Genomic DNA, 26,727 nt, shown 5'->3' on the forward strand with positions numbered 1-26,727 from the left:
TACATAATTCTTAGGTTTTCTTCATTCTTTTTTCCAATTTTTCCTCAAAGTGGCACCCATGGATTTGTCTTCAGTCTCATTGAGTCTGTCTTCTGTTGTTTCAAATTTACTCCTAAAACCTTCTATTTAGTTGTGCATTTCTGAAATTTTGTTGTTTATCTTTTGGATCTCTCATTGCTGTTTTTGTGTGATTTCTGATTGTTTATTTATTTTGATGTTTTGTTCTTGTATTATTTTCCTGACTTCTTCTATTACTTTGTCTATGTTTTCCTTGATTTTAGCTATGCTTCCTTGGTTTTGTGTGTATTTTCCTTGATCCATTTCCTAGTCTTTTGAAAATCCCTAAATATTAGTCTCATGAATTCCATATCAGGTAGTTCCACTGCCTTTTCTTCTACTGAAAGGTCATATGTTTCTTTATTTTGATCACTTTCTGGAGCCATCTTGTCCTGCTATTTTATATGTTTTGTTATTTTCTGCTGTGTAAAAAAAAAAATTTTTTTTTTACACTGAGACATTAAGGTATTTTTTATTTGTTGATTTTATGTTCATTTGTTTTGTTCTGTTTCTTTGTTTTGTTTTGATATGTCAGGGCAGGTAGGCCAAGCGTGCTTTGCTGCTTTCTCGTCTGTGGGCATGATAACTGTCATCACCTTGTCTAGGTGGGTAGGGCCAGGTGAGCCTACTTCACTCTACAGTGGTTTGGCGAGGTGGCTGAGGGCAGAATGGGTGAGTGCTGTCTGCCTCCTGATGCTGGTCCAGCAGTGTGGAAGCATTCACAGCCCCTTGCCAGATACATGAGGGTGTTGGATGGGGAGTGGTACTGGCTTGCTTCCCACCATTCAGCAGCTGGTCAAGCGGCAGATGGGGTAATACAGGCCCACTGCAGCAGTGGGCCTAAGCACTGGGGATGCTCTTACCACTGTGTCATGATGGGGGCCAGTGGGAAGGGGGGTGGAGGACAGGACTCAGTGAGGGGGAGAAAGAAAAAAAAAAGAGGGAAAGGAAAAAAATGTAGCTGGTGAGTGGGGATGGGGTAGACCTGGAGGCTAGTGGGAAAGGGGGTAAGGTGATGTATGAGGCTAGGTGGGAGGCAGAAAGAAAAAAATGAAATAAGTGGCAGCATGGTGGGAGTGGGGCGGACCAGGGCAGCAACAGGCTGGTGACTCTCTAGCCACGGCAGCAGAGTGAGTTCCAGTGGCAGGGGGGAAGGTGGCGTATGGAACTAAGTGGGAGGGATAAAGAAAAAAAACAAAGAGAAAAAAATTTTTAATTAAAAAACTGGAAGCATGTTGGGGGCCAACATGTGGGTGCAGGGCAGACTCAAGGGCCAGTTGGAAAGTAGGGGATATAATGTACAGAACTAGATCAGAGGGAGAAAGAAGAGAAAGAAACAGAAGGAGAAAAAATGGTAGCATGGCAGGGGCCAGTGGGTGGGGTTGGGGCAGATCAGGGGCGGCCATGGGCTAGTGTCTCTCTAGCAGAGTTGGTGAGATGTGGCCTGGCAGGATGGGGTGGAGGTGGCATACAGGGCTAGATGGGAGGAAACAAGAAAAAGAAGAAGGGAAAAAGAAAAAAAATTGGCATGGCAGGAGCTGGTGGCGGGGGGGGCAGGGGTGAACCGGGGGCAGCTGTGGGCCAGTGGCCCTATAGCCATGTGGCACAGCATGGCCCATCAGGAAGGGGTGGAGGTGGTGTACAGGGCTAGCTGGAGGGGAGAAAGAAAAGGAAGAAAGGGAAAAGAAAAAAAATGGCACAGCAGGTGCTGGCCGGCAGGTGAGGGTAAGACGAACCCAGGGCGGCAGCAGGCCAGAGGTGGCAGAAGGGTATGGGGTGGGAAAGTGTGTTTCTCTGGTTACCAGGTGCTGTCTCCTGTTGGGAGCCCTGTGAAGTTGCCTTCCCATACTCCCTGTTTGGAGTTGTTGCTGGCTGTATTCCATATAGCAACACTGTGCCATGTTAGTTGGCAGGGGATTCCATTCCATATCTCTCCTCATTTTCCTTCAGTTTTCTCTCCCATTTGATATTTGGTCTAGTTCTTTATCCCTTCATTTGATGCTTAAGGTTCTGGTATTGACATTTGTATCTGTTTGCTTAGTTTTTCAGATCTTTGCTGCAGAGAGATGGCATGGTGCCATGTTGGCACTGCCTCCTGAATATTTTCTTTTAAATATAGAAGTCTAAAGTACATGTGGAGGTCTCCTCAAACTTTGGAGCTTGGGCTTCACCATGTATGATGATCCTGGCTGTCTTAAAATAACCTGAAGTGTTTGTCTTGCTGTAGTTTGTCCTTCGTCCGAGTGTTCAAAACTTGCTGTGGGTGACCAGGCCCCTCATGCAGAATGGCGGCCCACAGACTTTCACACAACTGATGGGCATCCTGTCTGACCTCCTGTGTGGCTATCCAGAGGGAGGAGGTTCTCGAGTGTTCTCTTTCAACTGGTATGAAGACAACAATTACAAGGCCTTCCTGGGGATTGACTCCACAAGGAAAGATCCTGTCTTTTCTTATGACAAAAGAACAAGTAAGTGTTCTGAGTCTGTGTGTCAACCCCCTCTGATGCTGATTACCCAGATGGTTTAACATCTTCAAGTTATACCAACCCTGGAGTTGACTGTACCTTGATCTTGTTGAGCAGATTTGGGCAAAGGGGGTTCTTCTGCCAGAAAGTCCATTTACCCTTGTAGAAAAGTGTCTGTGCTGATAGAGAATTCGGAATGTGAGCCATGGAAACAACTGAGGCCCACTTGGAAAGGGAACAGAGGGGACATTTCCCACTGATCTAACTGGACTGGCTTTAAGTTCTGTAGGAAGAGAAGAAAGATAAATGAGGAGGCAAAATCAGGATAGCAGGCAAAGCTCAGGTCAGAACAGCCTTCGCAAGTAAACACGGCTTTGAGATATTTTTACACACACGATGCAGTGAAAATCTGTGTGTACAGTACTGAAATACTTTCCAAATGGTAAGTCCCTGGCAAGTAATCATTCCCACTTTTCACTATTTTTTTTGGCTCCTGTGTGGTAGATCGATGGGTGTGGGGGAAGAAATGCAACTAGTAATTAAAAATTGAAAAGAGACTGCAAGGGACTCACCAAGACTAGCTGGGCCATGAGATAGCCACACACAACAAAGATGTTAAGCAGCTAATTGAAGGGGAATTATTGAGGCTAACGCTGAGATTCCAAAGGGAGGTCTTGTTTGACCTCTTGGTTCCTTTCATCTAGAATGGCCTCTGGTCCTTGCAATAATCACCCCGCAACCTTCTCAGCCTCCTTCTTCTAAAGCACAAAAAAACACAAGGCAAGCCCCACCCTTTGTTTCTCTGATGAGGCCATTATTGAGATGCACTGTGGCATTTTGTTACTAATGATGAGCTTGTTATTGGGGAGCTGGGGTGGGGGAGGGTACAGCCTATTAATTTAGGTTATTCGTCAACTCCTCCGTAGAGGAGCTGAAAGAGACATGTGGTTAGAACACACTAATGACCATGTTTAGCTGTGAGCAGTTGGAGAGTTTCTATAAAATCTGTCCCTTCTCTCCTGGCAGCTTCCTTTTGTAATGCATTGATCCAGAGCCTGGAGTCAAACCCCTTAACCAAAATAGTCTGGAGGACAGCAAAGCCTTTGCTGATGGGAAAAATCCTCTTTACTCCTGATTCCCAGTTGGCTCGCAGAATACTGAAGAACGTAAGATCCCAGCTGCTCTCGTCCCTTATACCTTGGGCCTCCCAGAAGAATGAATGTGTGTGTGTTTTCATGTGCCCTCCTGGTAGTAAGCCTTGTGTCTGTTTTTTGCTAAGTGAACTCCTGGGTTTCCTCCCTGATCCATAGTCACCATTGGTTGGCTTTGCTTCAGTGCCCCTGCCTGGACTCCCCTCCTCTACTGCAGCCTACAATGAGGCTTTCTTTCCCAGTGCCTGACTTATTTCCCTGATGGAAGGGTTCACAGTTCTTGGAATCCTGGCTACACAGAACGGGCAAAGATAGGGCGGGAGAATATTTATTCACAGGAAGTCCAAATCTAGCTTTAATGAAGCTCAGAGACAATAACATCATCAATATTACATGTACCTCAGAGATATTAAGAAATTAGATTCTTGCCTTCTGGGAGGCTGGGAAATAACAGATTGTTCTGGGAAATATCAATAGACTAAGAAAATGAAAAACACTTCCTTGAATGTTCCCAAACATTCAAGGTTTATGACTGGGGCAGGAAAGATACAACGAAAAGTTCTCTCTTTTTCTCTCTGTTCTTTTCTCTGTCTTGTTTTAGGCCAACTCAACTTTTGAAGAACTAGAGCGTGTTTGGAAGTTGGTCAAGGCCTGGGAAGAAGTAGGGCCCCAGATCTGGTACTTCTTTGACAAGAGCACACAGATGACCATGATCAGAGTACGGAAGGTCTTAGAGGATGATTGGGGAAGGGGAAGAAGGGCCAGGAAAGTTCCATTTTTTTCCTTTTCCCAGGAAAGGGTTAATCACTACTGGACTTAGGCCAAAAGCATAACAAGCAAGGCCCAAAGGCACTAGGTTCTAGAAGCTGTCACCAAATGGAGTCACTGACTTTGGGTGGGCAATGTTTCTTGAATTCAGGGGGAAATCTAAAAGCTATGCCACCAGGACCAGTAGCTTCCTGAGGTTTCTTCCTTTTATGAATTCACTTGAGGGCCTCAGATTCAAAGGGACATCTCCCCAAGGGGTGAGCTCTGGAACTGCAAAGATGGTTGAGTCTGATGGCTGGTCTCATTTCCAGCTCTGCAAAGCCAGGAGACAAGAGTCCTATATAACAGGGATAATTAAGAAAGAAGAAAATTCCTAAGAGAAATAAAGTTTCCTATATATCCCCAACACACACACACACACACACACACACACCTCCTTTCCATTGGAAACTCATGTATTTGGGGGAAATGGGGTATGGATAGGTCTGCTTTAGAGTGGATGAAAAATCAGTTTTGTAGAGAGCCTTAGGGTCTCCATGCTTAATCATTAAAAGTGGGAACAGGTCCAAGATTCGTGGACTTTCTAAATGCTGTGACTATTGCTTTTTCCCAAGGACATCCTGGAGAACCCAACAGTAAAAGATTTTTTGAATAGGCAGCTCAGTGAAGAAGGTATTACTGCAGAAGCCGTGCTGAACTTCCTCTATAAGGGTCCTCCGGAGAGCAGGGCTGACAACATGGCAAATTTCGACTGGAGGGACATATTTAATGTCACTGATCGTACCCTACGCCTGGTTAATCAATACCTGGAGGTAAGAGGCAGCAAGGCATGTGAGGGCTGCAGTGGACCCCTTGAAGACAGCCCCATGGGTGGGGCCAGAGATCCCTTTAGTAAGTCAAGCCGTTTTGGGTTTAAGCTTTCATTCTCTGCACTGAAGAACAAGAATTCCCACAGCCCCCAGAGATGCGTCCTGTTCACTGTCAGCTAATCCACAGTTAAAACAGCTCTCTCTCTTCACATTTCCTACCTCCAAACTGCCTACCCTGGTGGCACAGTGGCTAAGAGCTATGCCTGCTAACCAAAAAATCGGCAGTTTGAATCTACCAGCCACTCCTCAGAAATCCTATGGGGCGGTTTTACTCATTCTGTCGGGCCACTGTAAGTCGGAATCGACTCCATGGCAACGGGTTTGGTTTTAACTGCTCCCTAAGGAGTCCTGATGGCACAGTGGTTAAATGTTCACCTGCTAACCTAAAGGTCTGTGTTTCTAACCCACCAACTGCTTCACGGGAGAAGGATGTGATAGTCTGCTTCCATAAAGATTTACAGCCTTGGAAACCCTATGGGGCAGTTCTACTCTGTCCTATAGGGTCTCTATCAGTCGGAGTCAACTCAATGGCAAGGGGTTTGGTTTTGGTTTAACTGCTCCTTGACTTCTCCTTGGTGGGTTCCTCTTCCCTTGTCGTTGCTGTTAGTTGTCGTAAAGCTGGCTCCAGCTCATAGCGACCTTATGTATAACAGAACGAAATGTTGCTCATTTCTGCACCGTCTTCTTGATTGTTGGTATGTTTGAGTCCATTGTTGAGGCCATTGTGTAATGCCATTGAGTAGGGGGCTCATCTTCCAGCACTATATAGGATAGTATTCTGTTGTGATCTGTAAGATTTTCATTGGCAAATTTTGAGAAGTAGATCACCAGGCCTTTCCTCCAGTCTGTCTTAGTCTGGAAGCTCCATTAAACCTGTCCACAATGGGTGACCCTGCTGGCATAACTTCCAGCATCACAGCAACATGCAAGCCACCACAGCATGACAAACTGACAGACAGGTGTTGGCCTCCTCCCTTATAGCCTGCAAAATGTCAGTGTCTGTTCTCCACCCCCTCCTGTCTACCATTGCTCAGTGACCATCTATTGGCCAGTGTCCACCAAACCTCTAGTTCTCAGGTCCCACTGAGTGCTGGACATCCCCACCCCCAGGTCCCACAGGCACCTCAGACTCAGCAGGTCCACCAAGCAAAGTTATGCTCTCCCTCCCTGTAAAACCTATCCCTCTTTAGCATTGCCCATCCTGGCTAGTGTCTTTGGCATTCACCTAGATTCTCAAGCTAGAAATTTTAAAGTCATCTTTAACTTTCTTTCTTCTTTACATTCCACAAAACAGCCATCATTTATTGAGTCTTACTTTTTCCAAACACTGTGCTAAATGCTTTTACATACATTAGCTCATTTAACCCTCACAAAAGGTCCATGAAGTGTAAACTATTATCGCTCCCATTTTACAGATATGGAAGCCAAGGCTTAGAGAAGTTAAATAAGATCCATTCCACGGCTGTTAGGTACAGCAGGCAAGATCCAAATCTGGGGCTATCTGAATTGACAGCCTGCCCTTCTGACCTCTAGATTGCCTCTGTCATGTCTGTCATGACTTGGGTCAAGCCTACTTCCTAAATATCTCTCATCTCTGCCTCTTTCTTTCCAGTCTCTCTGAGGTTAGAGGCATTGTCATCTCCTAGCCAGTCTGTTCTAACGGCCTCTTCCTTGGACTCCTGGGTCCAGTCTCTTGTTTCAGGCATTTCTGCACACTGACACAGAGCTATATTCCCAAACACACGTCTGCTTCATCACTGTCTTGTTTAAAACCTTAATGACTCAATCCTCAAAGAACACAATCGCTTCAAAATCTGCCCCAGCCACTGCTCACTCATATACGCCTCAGCTCTGCTACACTGGCCCTTCGACCACCCCTCATACCTTTGAACTCTCATGATTTCATCTCTTTGCAAATGCTGCTTCCTCTGTGCATTTATTGGATCCCTTTTGATCACAGGCTTTTTTGCCAAATTAAAAAGGGAAGTCATTGGCTGACATCACAATGAAGCTCAACTAGATCTAGGAGTGGGATGCTACCATGAGAACTCACATCCCTACATCTCACCCTCCTGCCTGCCTCTTCCTGGCTTTGTTCTTGGCCGTGCCCTCTTCATTTGGTGGTGAATCAACTGCTCACAGCCCTCTGTGGTCATCTTTACAGCTAGCAATTCCACAGAAAGAAGGAACGGCTTTCCCATAGCATAAGCAATACTGTGAGTTTGGTTTCATAGTATTCCAGAGAGTTCTCCTCTTGACCTAGCTTACATACCTATCCCAAAATCCCTCAGCCTGGGAGGGATGGTGTGCTTTGATTGGCCAGGCCTGGACCATATGGCCACCATGGGAATAAGGGAAGTAGAGTTAGCATCATTTAAATTTCATGGACTAAGCAGGATTACAGTGAAGCAAAGGAGGGTATTTCCCCAGAAGAAAACCAGAGAGAAAAATATATGTTCACTAATGCCTGAAATCACCCCCTCCCCATCTGTTGGACTTCTACTCCTTCATTCGTTGAGACTCAGCTCAAATGTCACCTCTTCTGCTTCAATATAGTTAGTTGCTCCCTCGTTGGTACGTTCCTGGTCTTCTGTTGACATCTCTCTTAGAACCTTGTCCAAGGTAGATCAGAGTTAGCTGTTAATGTGTACACCTCTGGCTGAACAGCTGGACTTGGAGTTACTCAGGGTCAGGGAGCACAACTTAGTCATTTTCAAATTCTCTATCTCTAACCCCCAGGGCTTATCACACCTGCCAGTAGCTCAGGTCTGGGTCTCGGTTCATCTAAAACCATTAGAAGGTAGAAGATGTTCTGGGCAATAGGAGAGGGAATTTAGCTGAGGACCCTCAGGAGCTAGCTCCCCCCACCCCCCACCAGACTCCTGGGTCCCAAGGGATAACTGACTAGGAGAAAAAGCTGGCTCCACCTGTCACCTGGGTGCTCTTGAGGACTACTCCTTTTTGCCCCTACCGCCACCAGAATTTTCCCAGATGTGTGACCCTCCCTCTCTGGAATCATGGAAGTGGCAACACAGTTTCCCCCAGTGACCTTCCAGAAGGTTCCAGGCATGGCAGTAGCAACACCAAAGCTCAAGAAATTACTAAGCAATTCCCAACCTGTCAGAGGACAAGAATGACCTTGGTGCTTTTTATAAAACAGAATCCTGAGCACCAACTCAGATCAACTGACTCAGAATGTCCAGGGGAGAAACCTAGTAATTTACAGACCTATTAGATGTGTGGGCTCCCTTATACAATTACTGAACCGGCATTGCCCTCTTCTTCCAGTGCCTCTACCAGCTAGCTCCACATCCTGGGTTATGCCTAACACTATCCACCCAGCTGTCATCATAAATATAGGCAGGACCCCGGGAGGGGGCGTGGGTAGAGGAGAGGGGCTTTATTCTTTATTCTTGCAGAATGGAGTTCAGTGGTTCCCATAATGTTTTTGTAAAGTACTACCAGTGGGTAATAAAGAATACTTCCTATCTTTTGGTTGACTTGACATATGTATCATGTACATAGAGAAGTCTTGTTTCCTCGAAGGATTATTTTTTCTGTATAGCTTTTGCTTAATATAACACTAGGCACCCAACAACAGATTCTCAATCTCTCTCTCTGTGTGTATACTCCTTAAGTGGTTAAGAATTCACCCTCTGAGACCAGACTGCCTGAGTTCAAATCCCTATTAGTTGTGACTCAGTTTCCTCATCTGTAAAATGAATATTAATGGTACTTGCTGATAGGCTTGTTATGAGAATTAAATAAGTTAATTAATGCAAAGCACTTGGAACAGCACCAGAAATATGGCAATCACTTAATAAATATTAGATTTTAACCAAATACAAACAGCCAAAAAATACTGCTCAGAAGAAGGATGGCATCATCTCACTCAGTCCCAACCACTCATCTGATGTTCTAGAGATTCTGAATCTGCTAATCACATCCTGCCTGAGCCACCAAGACTTCCCAAGGGCTTTGCAATTCCATTAGCCAAGCAAAGTGCCCCTAAGCAGAGGCGATGGTGGCCACAGGTCAGTGGCCTCTCCCAGGGGTTCCGAGAGGGATTTTGGTGGTGGCAAAACCCCGCACAGGTAGTAAGGATGTGGTTTCTGATCTTCCTGCCCCTTGGAAGTGTGGAGTACAGAATGGGGAGGAAAACAAAGGAGTAATTAACTGAAAGAAGATAGTAGGGGAGAAATGGGTGGTAAAGAAGAAACAAATCCCTGGCAATTCATCCTGGATTTTTCTCTTTTGTTCTTCTGCTTTGGGACATCTGGAGGAGGCTTGAAAACCCCACCCCACCCCACCCTGAGCACCTTCACTAGTAGATCACCTCCACCACCAGCTGACTCCGACTCTAAGTGTTTCAGAGTAGAACTGTGCTCCGCAGGGTTCTCCATGGCTGATTTTTTGGCAGTAGATTGCCAGGTCTTTCTTCTGAAGCACCCATGGCAGACTCTAACCTCCAGCCTTTCCATTAGCAGCTGAGTTTAAAAGTTTGTACCACCTACAGATTCCAGGCATGAAAACCCCTTGTTGATGGGTCTAAGTGTCTCTCCTGGACTTGAAAATAGGTGTGTTGTTTCATGGGCTGTTTAGGGTCACCTGACGCTGTCTTTTTCAATAATAAGACTTGTACTGAGAGGTTTGACAAGTTCTCTTTTGGTCAGCCTCTATGACTGCTTCCCTGCCAATCCCCCCAAATGAAAAAAAAACACCAAAGAAAATGAAACAAAAACACTTAAACGTTTTTATTGTGGCAAAATGTATACAACAAAACATTTGCCATTTTAACCATCTTTAGGTGTAAAATTCAGTGACGTTAATTACACTTCACCACGTTGTACAGTCATCGCTATCCATTGCCAAATGCCTTCCACCACCCCAAGGAGAAACTCAGTACCTCTAAAGCAATAACTCCCTACTGCCCCTGCAGCCTGTCCCTGCTAAACAAAAACACTTTGAGAGTGGTAATGCCATCCTTTCTAGGTGGCTGTGAGGATGAAATGAGAAAGTGCTAGGCTCAGAGTCCAAAAGAGACATTCAATGAACAGCTCTTATTATGAACAACACAGATGTAGCTACCCCTGAGCCACAGACCCAGTGGGGAATATATTTTTCCTAAGATTCAAAACCTTTGTGTATACTCTAGCTACCCACCATATTGTTGTTGTTGTTGCTGTTAGGTGCTGTCAAGTCAGTTTCGACTCATAGCAACCCTGTGTGACAGAGTAGAACTGCCCAATAGGGTTTTCTTGGCTATAATCTTTACGGAAGCAGATCGCCAGGCCTTTCTCCCATGGAGCCACTGAGCGCGTTCAAACTGCCAACCTTTCACTTAGCAGTTGGGTGCTTGACTATTGGAGCCATATTAACCTTAATGAATTGACTTATAATCGGGACTGTCAGACCATTCCTGAAGACTCAGAAGGAGGGCCCTAGAAAATGTTCTGGTACTCCAGTGGCTCCAGAACTTTCTTATCCTCAGAGCACCTCCTCAACAGGGGACTTCTTCAATCTCATTTGCCCTGATCTCTTCCTGTCACTTGCAGGGAAAAATATAGAAATAAGTGAAAGGGAGACCTCCCAGTTAGAGGGCGGGCAGTGGGCTAGGGGAAGAAATGACACCGACAGCTTGGGAGCCTCGCATCGCTCACCTGTGTAGGGATTCGTTTCTACTGGCCTTCCCATCGCCCCCTTCTCCAAACCTGAGGAGACTGAGGGTAAACGAGTCTTCATATAGGAAAATGCCTTAAACAGATATGTATATACCTGTATATTCATGATTTATCTGTGCCTTTGTTCACACATATCTTTTGCTTCTGGAGAAAAGCGCAATTAGAAAAATTAATAAATTATTCCTCTGCTTACCCTTTCGTTAAAACCAACATCACACCTCTTGCCTTTGATTTCTTTATTTAGTGAAAGCTTAGGCCTAGATGAAATACTATTTAGATTTCACAGTGTATTTTAATTTCATAGTACATTTGAATATCAAGTCTCAAATTTCACATCAGGAAGCTGAATTCAGCCAACTTTTAATATGAAAATACCTCTGACGAAGGCATAAAATTATACTTTAACCAGTAACAGCTGCCTTTCTCTAAATCTTGAAAAAACATGCCTTCATTAACTGCTTTTTCCTCTGCTGTCAGCACGGTCGATATAGGTGTGTGACACTTTGTTATCTACAGGGTGATTATGCTGTCGATGAATTCAGGAGCGGGGGGGCAGTCTTGGACTACTTTTCCTCTGTACTTTGCACACTCCTGGCCACATGCCCCTCACTACCACCAAGTCGGAATGTGCTCAGGTTGGGGGGCGGGCATATGCTATTTCCCAGGCACTAAGAAAAATAGGCTTAAGAAGGTAAAGCCACTGGCCATGCAATGTGCTTTAGAGTCAGGTAATGGATATTTGCAGATTGTCTGTCCTACTGCTTTCTTCTGTTGATTCGTTGACTCTAGATGTGTGTTAGCACAAAGAAGCATTTGAACAGGCCAGCTACCATGAGGATGATGCAGGAGAGGCAATGTTTTGTTCTGTTGTATATAAGGTTGCCATCAATCAAAGATGACTGAACAGCAGCTATCTATCTATCTACCTACCTACCTATCTTCTCATCTGTCTATCTAATGTATGTAAATGTACATAAAAGCAGTTAGCACAGTGTTTGGCAAAAGTAAAACTTGATAAATGATCGCTGTTTTGTGGAAGGTAAAGAAGAAAGAAAATTAAGGATGACCCTAAAATTTCTAGCTTGAGAATCTAGGTGAATGTCGACATTAGCCAGGATGGGCAATGCTGAAGGGGGATAGGTTTTATGCGGAGGGAGAGCATAAATATGTTTGTTGGACCTGTTGAGTCTGAGGTGCCTGTGGGACCAAGGGGTGGGGGTGTCCAGCACTCAGTGGGACCTGAGAACTAGAGGTTTGGTGGACACTGGCCATTAGATGACCACTGAGCAATGACAGACAGGAGAGGGTAGAGAACAGACACAGACATTTTAGAGACTATAAGGGAGAAGGCCACTTGCTTGCTTTGAGAATATCGTCAAGAGAGATCAGTTGCCAGAGGAGGACATCATGTTTCGTTAAGTAGAGGGCCAGTGATGTTGATGAGAGGCAAGGGAGAAATTGGGAGAGCAGGATGGGAAGAATACAAAAGTCTACAACACTAGAGCAAGTATTATTTCAAGGGCCGTGAACTAGATCATAAGCAACTCACAGGCAATGACCTTATTTTATGCCTCTTCAGTATCTCAGAAACATAGACTGGACTGAGAAATGAGAATGCAGATAGTGGGCAGGTTGGGGGCCATGGGTAGAGAGAAAGGACTTAGATTGGTTGGAGCCTGAGCCTGCTTTGAGCAAGTTCTATACTGGACACTTTTACAAGTCGTCTCATGTAATGCTCCCAAGGACCTTGTAGGCATTATTGTTGTCATCTTATAGATTTAAAAACCAAGCACCATTTAAGTACCACACCAGGTAATTGTAATCCAGATCTGTCTGGCTACAATGAGAAGTTCTTTCTTCTATGTGTATGTGAAGTACGTTAGTAGGGGACTCAATAAGTACAGGATAAAGTAATGGATAAATTATATCCACTGGGCAAGTAATAGATAAATTATATAATGAGTCTGATGAAGGCAACAATTATTATTTTATAATATTTAGGATAATAGAAACTATTCTGATTGGCTCTTTTAGAGTAGGTAACCAAGAAGATTGAGTTCATTCAATCATTTATACATTTGCATTTATTGAATTCAATCATTTATACATTTGCATTTATTGAACTACCTATATCTGGGTAAATATGATTAGTCCCTGACCCATAGAAACTCACATTCTACTGGGAGACTTAAGTATGTCATTAAATAATGCCATAGTAGTGGTATCTCAAAGGACTGATGGAACAATAATTCAGTATGGTGGAGCAGAAAAAGGTTGTACAAATCAAAATTCAAAACATCACAAATCCTCCCAAGTACTGTCAATTCTTTCTCCAAATTATCTCTGAAGTCCCTGTTTCCTTTCCTTCTCCATAACGTCTGTTATGGAGGTTTGTACCATCTCTTGGCAAGACTGCTGACTCCTAGCTGGTTGTTGGGCCTCCAGTCTCTCGCTGCTTCTGTTCAGTTCCCACATTGCCTCCAGTGAAATCTAAATTCCCAGTCTTGCCGTGACACACCTACCTAAAGCTCCTCAATGACTCCTGTTCACTATAAAGGTGAAAAACAAAACAAACCAGTTGCTGTTAACTCTGACTCATGGTGGCCCCGTATGTGTCAGAGTAGAACTGTGCTCCGTGGGATTTTCAGTATAGTTCTGTCAGAAATAGACCCCAGGGCCTTCTTCCCCGGCACCGGCACCTCTGGATGGACTGAAACTGCCAATCTTTTGGCTAGCAGCCGACAGCATTAACCGTTTACATCACCCAGGGACCTCTAACCAAACCAATTGCCATCAAGTTGATTCTGACTCATGGTGACCCCATTTGTGTCAGAGTGGAACTGCGTTTCATAGGGTTCTCAATGTCTGTTATCTTTTAGAAGCAGATCACAAGTCCTTTCTTCTTCTTTCCTCTGGGTAGACTTGAACCACCAACCTTTTGGTTATTAACCAAGCACTTAACCATTTAGGCCACCCAGGGAGCCCATCCCTATCTAGCCCAGTCATGACTCTTCCACATTATATGGAATGGCGTGCTGCCCTCAGGCGTTTCCCTGCTCTTGAATGCTTGGTCTACACCTGCATTCATCCCTCAGAACTCAGCTCCTGTGTTTCAAGTCTTCTTCTATGCACCGTATTTCCCCCATTGTAGCCCTTGGTAACTATTTGTTCATATGCCTCCCCACTACCATTGACTGTGAATAAATGCATCTTATTTATCTTTTTGATCTTACCCTAGTGGAGGGGCAGTGGCATAAAGTAGACACCTGGCTTACAACTGAAAATAATATTTGTGCTGGACCTTAAGTAGAATTCACCACCTAAGCAAGGCAGAAAGGCAATTTCAGGCAGAAGGAGGAGTAACATGCAGAGGTGAGAATGTGCAAGCCAAGTTCAAGAGAAGCAGATAGTCTGGGTAGAGGTGGGGCTGTAGCACCAGGGGAATAGCGTGAGGAGGAACAGCAGTGTCCAGAGATAGGACTAGAAATGTCAACTGGCCTGACTTATAAAGGCCTTTTGAGCTTCATCTTGTAGGCGATGGGACACTGTCTCTAGCCCTTATTTATAGCCTCTGTGGTTTGGGCAAACGGCTGTTCTACTGTCTGAAAAATAAGAATGATAACTCGAGCCACAGTTTGGATGGTGTTCTCTAATGTGGCTGAATCAGGTGTTTGCAGCCAGATCTGTTCTTATTGATCACTGCCCTGGTCTGTGGATTATTAAATACTTTGAATAAAATAGCACTCACCTCCCAGAGTTGTTGGAAAGATTAAACGAGAAAATTTTGAGAGCTAAAGTCCCTTGCAGTTATCAGTCAGGTTAAGTCATGTTTTCTCTTGGACCCAACTAGATAGCAAGCATTTTGGTGGCTTCGCCCCTGTGAGTCTTTGAGGCCCATCTTTTATTTGGTTTATTATTATATTTAATCTATTTATTTTAGAAACAGAAAGGACGTTTTTTAGCAGCTGTGCATTTCCTGTCCCTTTGTTTTCTAGTCTTGGTGCATTTCCTTACCCTTTTTGGCTGAATGTTTCAGATGTCTGTTCACGGTGCCCAGTGTGTAAGATAAAATTTATTGCAATGCCTTTGGCCTCTACCTCACAACCTCAACCAACTCAAATAGCCCACAGCTATTTTTTCCAGAAATTCAAGCCAGATTCAGAAGAGGATGTGGAACGAGGGATATCATTGCTGGTGTCAAATGGATCCTAGCTGAAAGCAGAGAATACCAGAAAGACGTTTACCTGTTTTATTGACTATGCAAAGGCATTTGACTGTGTGGATCATAACAAATTATGGATAACATTTTGGAGAATGGGAATTCTGGAACACTTAATTGCGCTCCTGAGGAATCTGTACCTGGATCAAGAGGCAGTTGCTCGGACAAAACAAGGAGATACTGTGTGGTTTAAAGTCAGGAAAGGTATGTGTCAGGGTTGTATCTTTTAACCATACCTATTCAGTCTGTATGCTGAGCAGATAATCCCAGAAGCTGGATTGCATGAAGAGCAGGGCATCAGGATTGGAGGAAGACTCATTAACAAACTGCATTACGCAGATGACACAACCTTGCTTGCTGAAAGTAAAAAGGACTTGAAGTGCTCACTGGCGAAGATCAAAGACCACAGCCTTCAGTATGGATTATACTTCAACATAAAACAAAAATCCTCACTATTGGACCAATAAGCAACATCATGATAAATGGAGAAAAGATTCAAGTTGTCAAGGATGTCATTTTACCCGGATACACAATCAACACCTGTGGAAGCAGTAGTCAAGAAATCAAAAGACACATTGCATTGGGCAAACCTGCTGCAAAAGACCTCTTTAAAGGGTTGAAAAGCAAAGACATCACCTTGAGGACTAAGGTGTGCCTGCCCAAGCCATGGTGTTTTCAATTACCTTATATGCATGCGAAAGCTGGACAATAAATAAGGAAGACTGAAGAAGAATTGACGCCTTTGGATGTGGTATTGGTGAAGAATATTGAATATAACATAGAATGCCAAAAGAACAAATCTGTTTTGGAAGAAGTACAACCAGGATGCTCCTTAGAAGCAAGGATGGCGAGACTACGTCTCACATACTTGGAACATGTTATCAGGAGGGATCAGTACCTGGAGAAGGACATTATGCTTAGTAAAGTAGGAGGTCAGCAAAAAAGAGGAAGGCCTCCAATGAGATGGATTCACACAGTGGCTGCAACAATGAACTCAAGCCTAGCAATCATTGCGAGAATGGCACAGGACCTGGCAGTGTTTCATTCTATTGTGTATAGATAGGGTCACTATGAGTTGAAACCCACTCGACGGCACCTAACAGCAACAATTTTTCCAGTGGCTTTTTGTATGCCCTGGGAAATGAATCTTGAATGTTACAGTTTAGATCTGCCAGGAAGTTCATTCTGGGATGTTTGCCCACAACATGGGCATTTTTCAAAAGAAACCCCAGGTGTCTGCATTAACACCAGCAGGACCACCTCAGGCCTCCACAGCCATTCATCAGCCTCTTTGTTCTCAGCCTGAGCTTGGAAATTAGAGATGAGAGAGGCAGGATTACCAGGCCAACATCTCTAAGGTTGCAGTGCCTCCTTTATCCCTGAAGACCTCATCCGTGACACATGCTGGGTGTATTAGTCAAAACGTGGCTGCTTATGCTATGGTGTCTGCATAGGGTGCCTGTCTCCTTTGATTATCAAGTTCAAGCAAAAAGAGAGATTTTCTTTCTTCCATTGCCTCCACCAAGTAGATAACTTAATTTATCTCTTACTTAATGTGTTTGAATTAGAGTTGGAGAGGTCACAGCTGAGGAAGGCAGCCTGCTGCTACTGTGGCTTCTCCTCCCAAGGTGGCGTTTGATTTAGCTTTGTAAACAAATGACTGCATTCTCAGGAGGTCTCAGAACACAGCTGCCTGCTCTGGAGAGAGCTCTACCCTCTTCCATCAGGGTGAACCCTGCTTCCTGGTATCAGCAAAACAACTGACGAGAACCACAGGACTTGTGTGGACTTCAGTCAGTTGGTGATTGCCCTGCTTCCTGGGTTTGGCTACAGCAGTGGGAGGCAGAAGGGGATAAGGAAACCACTTGTCTTGCTTTACTGCCTTTGGCTGTCATAGGGCATTATAACGCTTCATTGAGATTCGAACTCTGGCAGCTACATTTGCCCCAAATCTGCCTCTAAGGCCATAGAACAGTCCTTTTATTCACTAAAGGTGCCGTTTGAATTCTTTTCCCAATAGTAGTGAGAGTTTTACGTTTTACCCCTTATGCTGGCCAGTTCTTGTCTACCTACATTCTTCCCTATCATCCAAGATACTGCAGTTTTTCCCTGTATGGAGTGAAAAGCTTTTATAGATAGACTCTATACAACCTCATTAGAACCTACTGTGTTCTAACTTACCAGCAAATCAGACCAGATCAAATATGTCAAAACCAAGGAATTCAGCTGAGGGTTTAATAACATTTATCTCCCAAAAGCAGAAAATACCAGAAAGATGTTTGCCTGTGTTTTATTGACAACACAAAGGCATGTGACTGTTTGGATCATGACAAATTATGGATAACATTGGGAAGAATGGGGATTCCAGAACACTCAATTGTGCTCTTGTGGAACCTGCACAGACCAAGAGGCAGTTGTTTGAGCAGAACAAGGGATATTGTATGGTTGAAAATTGGAAAAGGTGTGTGTTAGGGTTGTATCCTTTCATCTCACTTATTCAATCTGGATGCTGAACAAATAATCTCAGAAACTGGATTATATGAAGAAGAATGTGGCATAAGGATTGAAGGAAGACTCATTAACAGCCCGCAATATGCAGATAACACAACCTTGCTTACCAAAAATGAATCAATTTAAAACACTTAATGATGAAGGTCAAAGACTACAGCCTTCGGTAAGGATTATACCTCAACATAAAGAAAACAAAAATCTTCACAACTGGACTGATAAATGACATCATGATAAATGGAGAAAAAATTGAAGTAATGATTTCATCCTACTTGGATCAACAATCAAAGTCCACAGAAGTAGCAATCAAGAACTTAAATGACATATTACACTGGGCAAATCTGCTGCAAAAGTTTTAAAAAGCAAAGATGTCACTTGGATAACTAAGGTGTGTCTTCCCCAAGCTATGGTATTTTCGATCACTTCATATGCATGCAAAAGTTGGATAGTAAAAAAGGACGGCAGAAGAAGAACTGGTGCATTCGAACTACGGTGTTGGTTGGCGAAGCATATTGAATATACCACCAACTGCCAAGAGAGTGAACAAATCAGTCTTAGAAGAAATACAACCAGAATTTCCTTAGAACCGAGGATGATAAGAATTCAACTGGCTTACTTTGGACACATCAGGAAAGACCAACCACTCGAAAAGGCCATCATGTTTGGTAAAGTGAAGGGCCAGTGAAAAGGAGGGAAACCCTCAGTGAGACAGACTGACACAATAGCCGCAGCAATGGACACAAACATACCAGCGATCTTGGGAATGGCACAATATTTCATCCTGTTATACATCAGGTCACTATGAGTTGGAGCCAACCCAAGAGCGACTAACCCCAAGAAAATCTCCCAAACGCACACACTCACTCACACACACACTTGAATGGATATATATTTGCTTTAGCCCAGATTTTAACTGCAGTGAGCAGAGCAAGTTCTAATAGGGAATGAGGCCAATTGCTTTGAGGCAGGTGGCCTCTCATGAGAATTCAAGGATGCATCATGATTCATACCTCAGATGATGACCCAGGGAATTTTGACTCATGTCTAAAGAAGCTTCTACAATTGCTCTGTCTTGACCTCGGGAAGATTTGGTGGGGGCGACGTTCTGGATTAGCTTTATAAGACCTTCCTCTGGATAAAGCTTGTCTGACTTTCACCTAATGAACGGTGAACACCAGTGGGTTAGGACACACACACACCCCTCACCCGAGTGGGACCTGGGCCTTTGGCTTCTGTCCATCACATTGTTTTAACCAGATGAGGTGCTGTGGATCAGCTGAGGACAGGTTATGTTCCCAGATATATTGTTTAAAGAAAATAACTGCCTTTCTCCACTAGTAAACAGCTGTCACGAATGAAAGATGACCTGAAAGGGACTTAAAAATCACTAAACTCTGTTGGCTTTCAAGATAGTTTGTGTAAACAGTAATAATAATGGTTGTATTGAATCCTTTTTATGATACAACATATTTATGATTTATTTATGATACGTTGTTATGCTTGAGCAACAATGAGCTCAAGCATGACACTGATTGTGAGGATAGTTCAGGACCAGGCAGTGTTTTGTTCTGTTGTACGTAGGGTTGCTGTGAGTTGGAACTGACTTGACAGCACCTGACAACATTACTTATGAGACAGTATACAATGGGATTTCAGCCCTGAGTGCACAGCGGTTAAATGCCTAGCTGCTAACTGAAAGGTTGTCAGTTCAAACCCACTGGTGGAACATTTTCTATGTGCCCACAAAGTGCCAGAGCTAAAAGAAGTGGCAAAGAAGAACTTTCAACTCCCAGCATGACTTTGTTATTCATTTTAGAAATTTAATTTCAGATTCACTCTGATAGTCAATACTAAAACTCTATATATGCAGTTCTAAACTCACTGAACTGATAAAGTGAGATTATTCTATTACTCATCTTTATAGAATGCTGAGGTCTCCCTAAGGGAAATTAAATGTATATTTGATATGTACTCTAAGCAGCTCAGTTCTTATACTGACAATTCTCTGTCGGTGTTGTTGGGTCAAGTACTGACAGACACTGAGTACCAGGTCCTTGGTCTCTGACTGAGGTGAAAGTCTACATATTAGCTTCCCCACGAAAGGCCTTTTTAAAATAGCAAACCCTATGTTATGTCTAAGGAGCCCTGGTGGTGCAACAGTTAAATGCTCAGCTGCTGACTGAAAGGTTGGCAGTTCGAACCCACCAGCCACTCCATGGTAGGAAAGACCTGACAGTCTCCTCCTGTAAAAACTACAGCCTAGAAATACTATGGGCAGTTCTATTCTGTCATATAGGGTCACTATGAGTCAAACTGACTCAACGGTATCTTGCAACAACAATGTTATGTCTGTGCAGAGGAAATGAACATTTACTGAGGACCTTTTGTGTATGAGGCCAGTAAATCCTTTTTCTCATTTCAGGACTGGCCATTGTTAGGCTAGGCAATGGCTGTTTGTGAGAGACTGGCTGACTGAAGAAAATTCCCCATTTCCATTAACTCCGCCTGTACTTAATGGTATTCTCTAAAGAAATACTAGTTCCATTTCCTTCTAAAATAGTTATCTTCTTCTTATGGTGTTATTTAAGCCTTGACCCTCCAGATTTTCTCATGTACCTGTATTCCTCTTTCCCATATCAGCTGGAAAGTTAACAGTTTCCTTTGTTTGCTTTCTTTTTATCTAGAAGACTGAGAAAATTACATGGGGCCTGCTCCCAGGCTGTGGAGCCTGAGGAGAAGCACTTCAGCGCAAAAAAAAAAAAAAAACCACTGCCGTCGAGTCGATTCTGACTCATAATGACCCTAGAAGACAGAGTAGAACTGCCCCATAGAGTTTCCAAGGACCGCCTGGTGGATTCAAACTGCCAGACCTTTTGGTTAGCAGCTGTAGCACTTACCCACTACGCCACCAGGGTTTCCCTTAGCACTTTAGCTCAGGAGGCCCTAAATTAGGTTTGCAGTACTTCGTCCAAACACAACTCCTCAGTAATAAGAGGCATCTGGCTGGGGTGGGAGCTCTGATGCCCCTGGAATGGGATGTAGGAATGAGGGGTTTTCAGTGACTGAGCTGGCTTTATCTGCTTCTTACCAGTCCTGTGGCAGCTTGGTTCTCTGTTTAGGTCCTTACGATTGGTCCACCTTTCTCATTTCTTTATTTCTTCTGGTAACAATTCTCCTGGAATCAAATGAACTGGGATTTGATACCTACTCTGTGGTTCACTGGTAGAATTCTCACCATCCATGTGGGAAACCTGGGCTTGATTTCTGGCCAGCGTACCTCATACATAGTCACCCCCGAATGTCAGTGGAGGTTTGCGTGTTGCTATGATGCTGAACAAGTTTCCATGGAGCTTTCAGACTAAGAAGAGCCAGGAAGTTAGCCCTGGAGATCGACTTCTGAAAATCAGCCAATGTAGACCATATGAATCGCAGTGGTCCAATCCACAACTGATGAAGGGGATGGCACAGGAAGCATTTTGTTCTGTTGTACACGGATTGACATGAGTAGAGGCTGACTTGGTGGCAGCTGACAGTAACGACTGTCTTGGAGATGTTACTCAGCCTCTTTGAGCCTAAGTTTTCCGGGCTGTAAAATGAGGATAATTGATAACTCCTTTGTAAAACAGTTGTGAGCACACGAAAGGGCCTTACAAGCCATACAGTAGATGGGACTATTCCTGTGCCTCCTGAGCACCTGGGATGTGGCAGGAGGAACTCTGGGCCCAGAGCTGAAAACAGGAGAGAATCCAGGCTCTGCCACTGTCGGCTGTGAGGTCTCAGGCAGGTGCCCTCCACAAGCACAGTTTCCTTGTCAGTAAAATTGGCATTCCAGGTAACTTACAGGCTCTTTGTGCAAATTAATTTGCTCCTTTAAACTGAAATTACAAAATCCTTCTAACCAGTCTTCCTGCTTTTCTCCTTGCCTCCTTGAATCCATCCTGAACCCCCCATATTCCCCCTTCCTGCCAGTGATCTTTCTGAAACAATCTGATTACATATATCATGTTGATGTTAGATGCCATAAACCCTACAATCAATTCCAACTCATAGTGACCCTGTAGAAGAGCCCCATAGGGTTTCCAACCCCACACAACAGAGCCCTGCCCCTTCCCCGTGATGGGTTGGGTATCGGACCACTGTGAATCACGGGGTTTTCTAGAGCTGAGTTTCAGAAGTAGATGACCAGGACTTTCTTCCTCGTCTGCCTTAGTCTAGAAGCTCTGCCGAAACCTGTCCAGCACCATAGCAACACACAAGCCTCCACTGACAGACAGGTGGTGGCTGGGCATGAGGCGTACTGGCCAGGAATCAAACCTGGGTCTCCCACACGGAAGGTGAGAATTCTATCACTGAACCACCACTGCCCCCTTGGCTTAAAACACTGCAGTAACTCCTTAGGGCTTTTTAGAGTTTGCCCAGAACTTCCTGGTTCTAGCTTTGATAACCCCATGTCCCCAGAAAGAATTCAGTCAGTTGGTCACCCTACAAATTCCAGAAGGACAAACATGATCTGGTTGCCACCCATCTTTCTAGTGCTCGTCTCTGGCCACTCATCTCTGTCCACCCTGCGCTCTTCTCTGCACATTGGAATTACCCTCAGAGGTTTTTGCAAGATACTGATGCCCTGGCCCTTTCTCTTGAGATTCTGATTTAATTGGTTTGGAGTGGGGTCTGGGCGTAGGTATCTTTGTAAAGCTCCCCAGTGGTTCCAGTGCACAGCCAAGTATAAGGCCATGCTCTCTTCTTGCAGGTCCCAGACACTCCATGTGCTATTCCCTCTGCCTGAGCCAACCTTCCCTGCTTTTCTTCCTGCTCATCCTCATCCTGCCCAAGAGTCTTGTCCCCAAAGCAGCCTTCCCTGACTCATCCACGTAGACTTTGGTACATCCCTCCTGTGGGCTCCCAGAGGACTCTGGGCTGGCACCCATCAGAACCTGCTCATTCTGTATTACAATTGTTGGTTTAACCCAACTCTGTCCCTCATTAGGTCTTGAGTTTCTTTGAGGAAGAGATTTTCTCTCTCCTCCTTGTATCCCTGGAGCCAAGCAGGCTCCGGCATATTGCAGATTCTCAGTAAGTATTTAATGATCAAATTAATCAAGACAAGGCCATCTGACCTCTTGTGAGTTACATTCTAAGAAAGAGACATTGACACAAATGCCTGTAGTGTGTTACAGCAACAAGAAGTTAAGGAAAAAAAGCACGTACAAATAACAATATAATTCTTTAATAAACCTAGCAAAGTAGACAACCCCTAATATTCACATTAAAAGAAATTCGTAGTTTTGACCTTTTGTTTCTCTCTTCTGGGGGTGAAAAGAGACATATTAGGAAATTCCTTGTACACCACCTTTAAAAGGCTTTGCCGTCGAGTTGCATCCTACTCATAGCAACCCTGTAGGATGGAGTGGAACAGTCCCATAGAGTTTCTAATACTATGACCTTTATGGAAGCAGACTACCACGTCTTTCTCCTGCAGAGCTGCTGGTGGGTTCGAACCACCAGCCTTTTGGTTAGCAGCCAAGTGCTTTAAACACTGTGCCACCAGGGCTCCTGTTCTACCACCATTACCTGTCACAGAATTGTTACTGGAAATGACTTCTCTAAATCAGTTTGGCTCTCTATTATTTTCTTTCTTCCTTCTTGTTCTTTCCTCAGCTGGCCATCCATGTATATTTGGAGAGAGGCAGGAAGGTTTGCCACTAGGAATGTTTCTCCTTTTTAAAACTCTTTTATCATCAGGCTTTCTGAGCTTCAAAGCAGCCTTCATCCAGGGTGACCCCACTCCCTTGCCTCCCCATGCTGGGGAGTGAGAGCCCCGGGTATTTTTGTCATTTGAGGAGCTCCATATTTGGACAGCCTTGGACAGCTGGATTGTATGGTTCTCATGAAACCTGCGGGGCTAAGAGCAAGTCAGCATTTCCAAGCCCCCTTCCGCTCCTGAATTCAGACACACTGAAAAATTGACACCAGACTCCAGAGTTAAGCAAACATTAAGTTTATAGGTCTTCTTGCATTTGACCCCTCCCTGGGGCAGCAGCCCTCATCCTCTGCCTTTTATTTTGAAGTTGAATCTTTGTTGCTGGTGCTCATCAGACTCTCTCAACTTTTGTGATTATCTGCAGTGCTTGACCCTGGATAAGTTTGAAAGCTACGATGATGAAACCCAACTCACCCAACGAGCCCTGTCTCTGCTGGAGGAAAACAGGTTCTGGGCCGGCGTGGTGTTCCCTGACATGTATCCCTGGACCAGCTCCTTACCACCCCACGTGAAGTACAAGATCCGCATGGACATAGATGTGGTGGAGAAAACCAATAAGATCAAAGACAGGTGATGTCTCAGGCAATCTCAGAAGGCTGTAGCCACTCCTAGGGTACGATTCAAGAAGAAGGCCACCCATCTCCTCCCAGTGGTAGGAGGTTTACTTGGAAAAGCACAGAAACACTTCAGGATCAAAGAACAAAGCTAACCAGTTAGATGTGTTTAGTTGGTAGGGCCAGGAGAGCTCAGCTACCCTGTCTTCACATCCCTTAAATTAGCACTTATCCCCGGCTGGCCTTGTGCAGTTTGGTTATAGAACCTCAGGACATTGCATTAACTTCACATAGGGATGCTACAAATGGGGTTTCTCCAAAGTTGATGGGAAATTACATTTGGCTGCAAGTTACATTTGGTTGGAAATTACATTTGGTACATACAGAGTAAGGAGAAGGAGCGCTGGTGGCAGAGTGGTTAATTAAGCCTGGGCTGGTAACCGAAAGGTGGGCAGTTGGAACTTATCAGCTGCTCGGTGGGAAATGGATGTCGCAGTCTGCTTCTGCAAAGATTACAGCCTTAGAAACCCTATGGGGCAGTTCTACCCTGTTCTATAGGATCATTATGACTCAGAATTGACTCCACGGCAACAGGTTTGGTTTTTGTCTGTTTGTTTTGTTTTGTTTTACAAGGTAAGGAATTGAGACTGGGCTCAGCCTGTAGATCAATAAAATTAAGTGAAATAAGAGGAAGTAAGATAATTTTGTAAAGCTGTAAGTAGAGTCCTTGAATGAAAGCAATCACAGAATCACGTTGTGGCTAATGTTCATAACTGAGATATAAACTCTGAATTAGAAAACAGAATTGGAAAGTTTCCACAGAAGGTTCCCAGAGAGTGAGTTCCAAGTGTGTTCATGAAGTGTTCCCGCTGGCATCCTGTTTTCTCCCCTCTGGTTGCTTTTCAGGTACTGGGATTCTGGTCCCAGAGCTGATCCTGTGGAAGATTTCCGTTATATCTGGGGAGGGTTTGCCTATCTGCAGGACATGATTGAACAGGGGATCACCAGGAGTCAGGCCCAGGCTGAAGTTCCGTTTGGAATCTATCTCCAGCAGATGCCTTACCCCTGTTTCGTGGATGACTCGTGAGTCCCAGGTTAAGCTCCTCCGCCCTAATCGGGGCACTGGGGCTGGGGTCAGGTGGGGTGCTCCCAGGGCTTCAACCTCTTTGGAGAGAAGCTCAGGGACTGAGGCCAGACTGCGGAGAATGGGGCTCCGACTGAGGAGCCAACTTCTCCCAGGCTCCAGGCAGGGGGAAATGGACAAGCGAAGTAGTAGGGAGAGAAAAAGGAGTTGGTGCGTGGGTATGAAGGGAAGGTGAAAATTAAAGCAAAGGAAGTGAGGCTGGCAGAGGGAACGAAGGCTTTTTAAGATTCCCACTACGTAGTGTGCTTGGTATGTGGAAGGATTCGGGTCAGAGTTTTTGCCCAGTGATTGCCAAATCGGCAAATGAGGACTCTGCATGGCAAGTAGGTCCGGTTCCTAGGAGCCTCGGAGTAATGCAGGCCTTTCTCTAATTAACGTTCCCACGATGTATGCTTAACGAAAAGGTAGAGGAATGTGTCGGATGAGCTTGGGCCCTTCCTCCCTGCCCACCCAGTCCCCAGGCTAAGGAAGTGGCCTACTGTTTCGCTGAACACGGCTTTTGGGGGGTGGTGGAGAAAGGCGCAGAGAAGGAGACAGGGGCTGGGAGGGCTCATTTATCACGGCGGATGGGGTCAGAAATGTTCCCAGTGCAGCAGCTGGCTACTGTAGAGTTGGCTTAGGGATTCAATTCCTGGAAGAAAACTGGCAAGTTCCCTATAGCGTACCTGTGTGTCTGCGGAGTCCAGGGAGGAGAAAAGCATGTACAGCCTGAAGGAAGGGTCAAATTGCTAGCTGGTGAGAGAGAGAGTGAAATAAAACCCAGTATGGGCACAGGAATCGTTCTCACAACAATTTAGTCCAATCGCTTCTCCATGCTCAGTTCCATAGAAGACTAAAGGGAGAACAATTCAAAATGCCAGTGGCCATTTTGAAGTCAGTTTGGGTTTGGACAGTAGGCACAGATGGCAAGTGGACCCAGGAGCAAAAACCCAGTTCCACTTTCAATAGCAGAATGGGAGGGACTGGCCGAGAATTGGGGTTGGTGTGGAAAGACAATAGGGATTAGGTCATTCAGCATGGGAGAGCCCTCTGGTGGTCAGTACCGGAAGTTTAGACTTTATGAGCTTGCCATGCTCCTCCTAGGGCCATATTGAGTGAAACCGTCCCATACTAGAATTTGGCCCTTTCTCTGAAAACAGCTAACAATTTCCAATAGATATTAACCCCCAAGGGCTTTACTAGCACATAGAAAACATGTGTAGAGTTCAGAACAAAGTAATTCCAGATTATCAAATCCACCCTGCTTCCTGGAGTGCATATCCACAGATCTACTCTACCTGTACATGGCTGGTAGAGACAGTGGCTAATAGAGCTTGGGATCACTGATGGGTTTATTCATAGACTGCTGGCTTCTGGAGTGCCACATTAATTAGTTCCTGCATAGCAGACAGTACTGGGCTAGCTGACTCCCTTGAGGAGCCCAGTTATTGACCTCACTACGACCAGTTCCTCTTGTTTATTGACCAACCTCTTGATGTCAGTACCGGTTAGCATGTACCTATCTATTCCAGTCGCATTCCACATCATCAAGTCTGTAGTCCCTTCCTGTG

The 26,727-nt window shown here is 44.6% G+C and overlaps 1 protein-coding gene across 1 annotated transcript in view; it reads left to right on the forward strand.

Annotated features, from left to right (window-relative positions):
* The window catches only part of ABCA4 (ATP binding cassette subfamily A member 4), a 172,791-nt gene that overhangs the window by 66,464 nt on the left and 79,600 nt on the right, over nucleotides 1-26,727 (forward strand). The window contains exons 8-13 of the mRNA XM_064279964.1: nucleotides 2,285-2,525; nucleotides 3,549-3,688; nucleotides 4,275-4,391; nucleotides 5,056-5,253; nucleotides 23,844-24,049; nucleotides 24,940-25,116. Of these exons, the coding sequence (XP_064136034.1) occupies nucleotides 2,285-2,525; nucleotides 3,549-3,688; nucleotides 4,275-4,391; nucleotides 5,056-5,253; nucleotides 23,844-24,049; nucleotides 24,940-25,116 (1,079 nt within the window). The remainder of the gene's footprint in view (nucleotides 1-2,284; nucleotides 2,526-3,548; nucleotides 3,689-4,274; nucleotides 4,392-5,055; nucleotides 5,254-23,843; nucleotides 24,050-24,939; nucleotides 25,117-26,727) is intronic.

This window comes from Loxodonta africana, chromosome 3, assembly GCF_030014295.1.
Source record: "Loxodonta africana isolate mLoxAfr1 chromosome 3, mLoxAfr1.hap2, whole genome shotgun sequence".
In the NCBI taxonomy this organism is placed as follows: domain Eukaryota; kingdom Metazoa; phylum Chordata; class Mammalia; order Proboscidea; family Elephantidae; genus Loxodonta; species Loxodonta africana.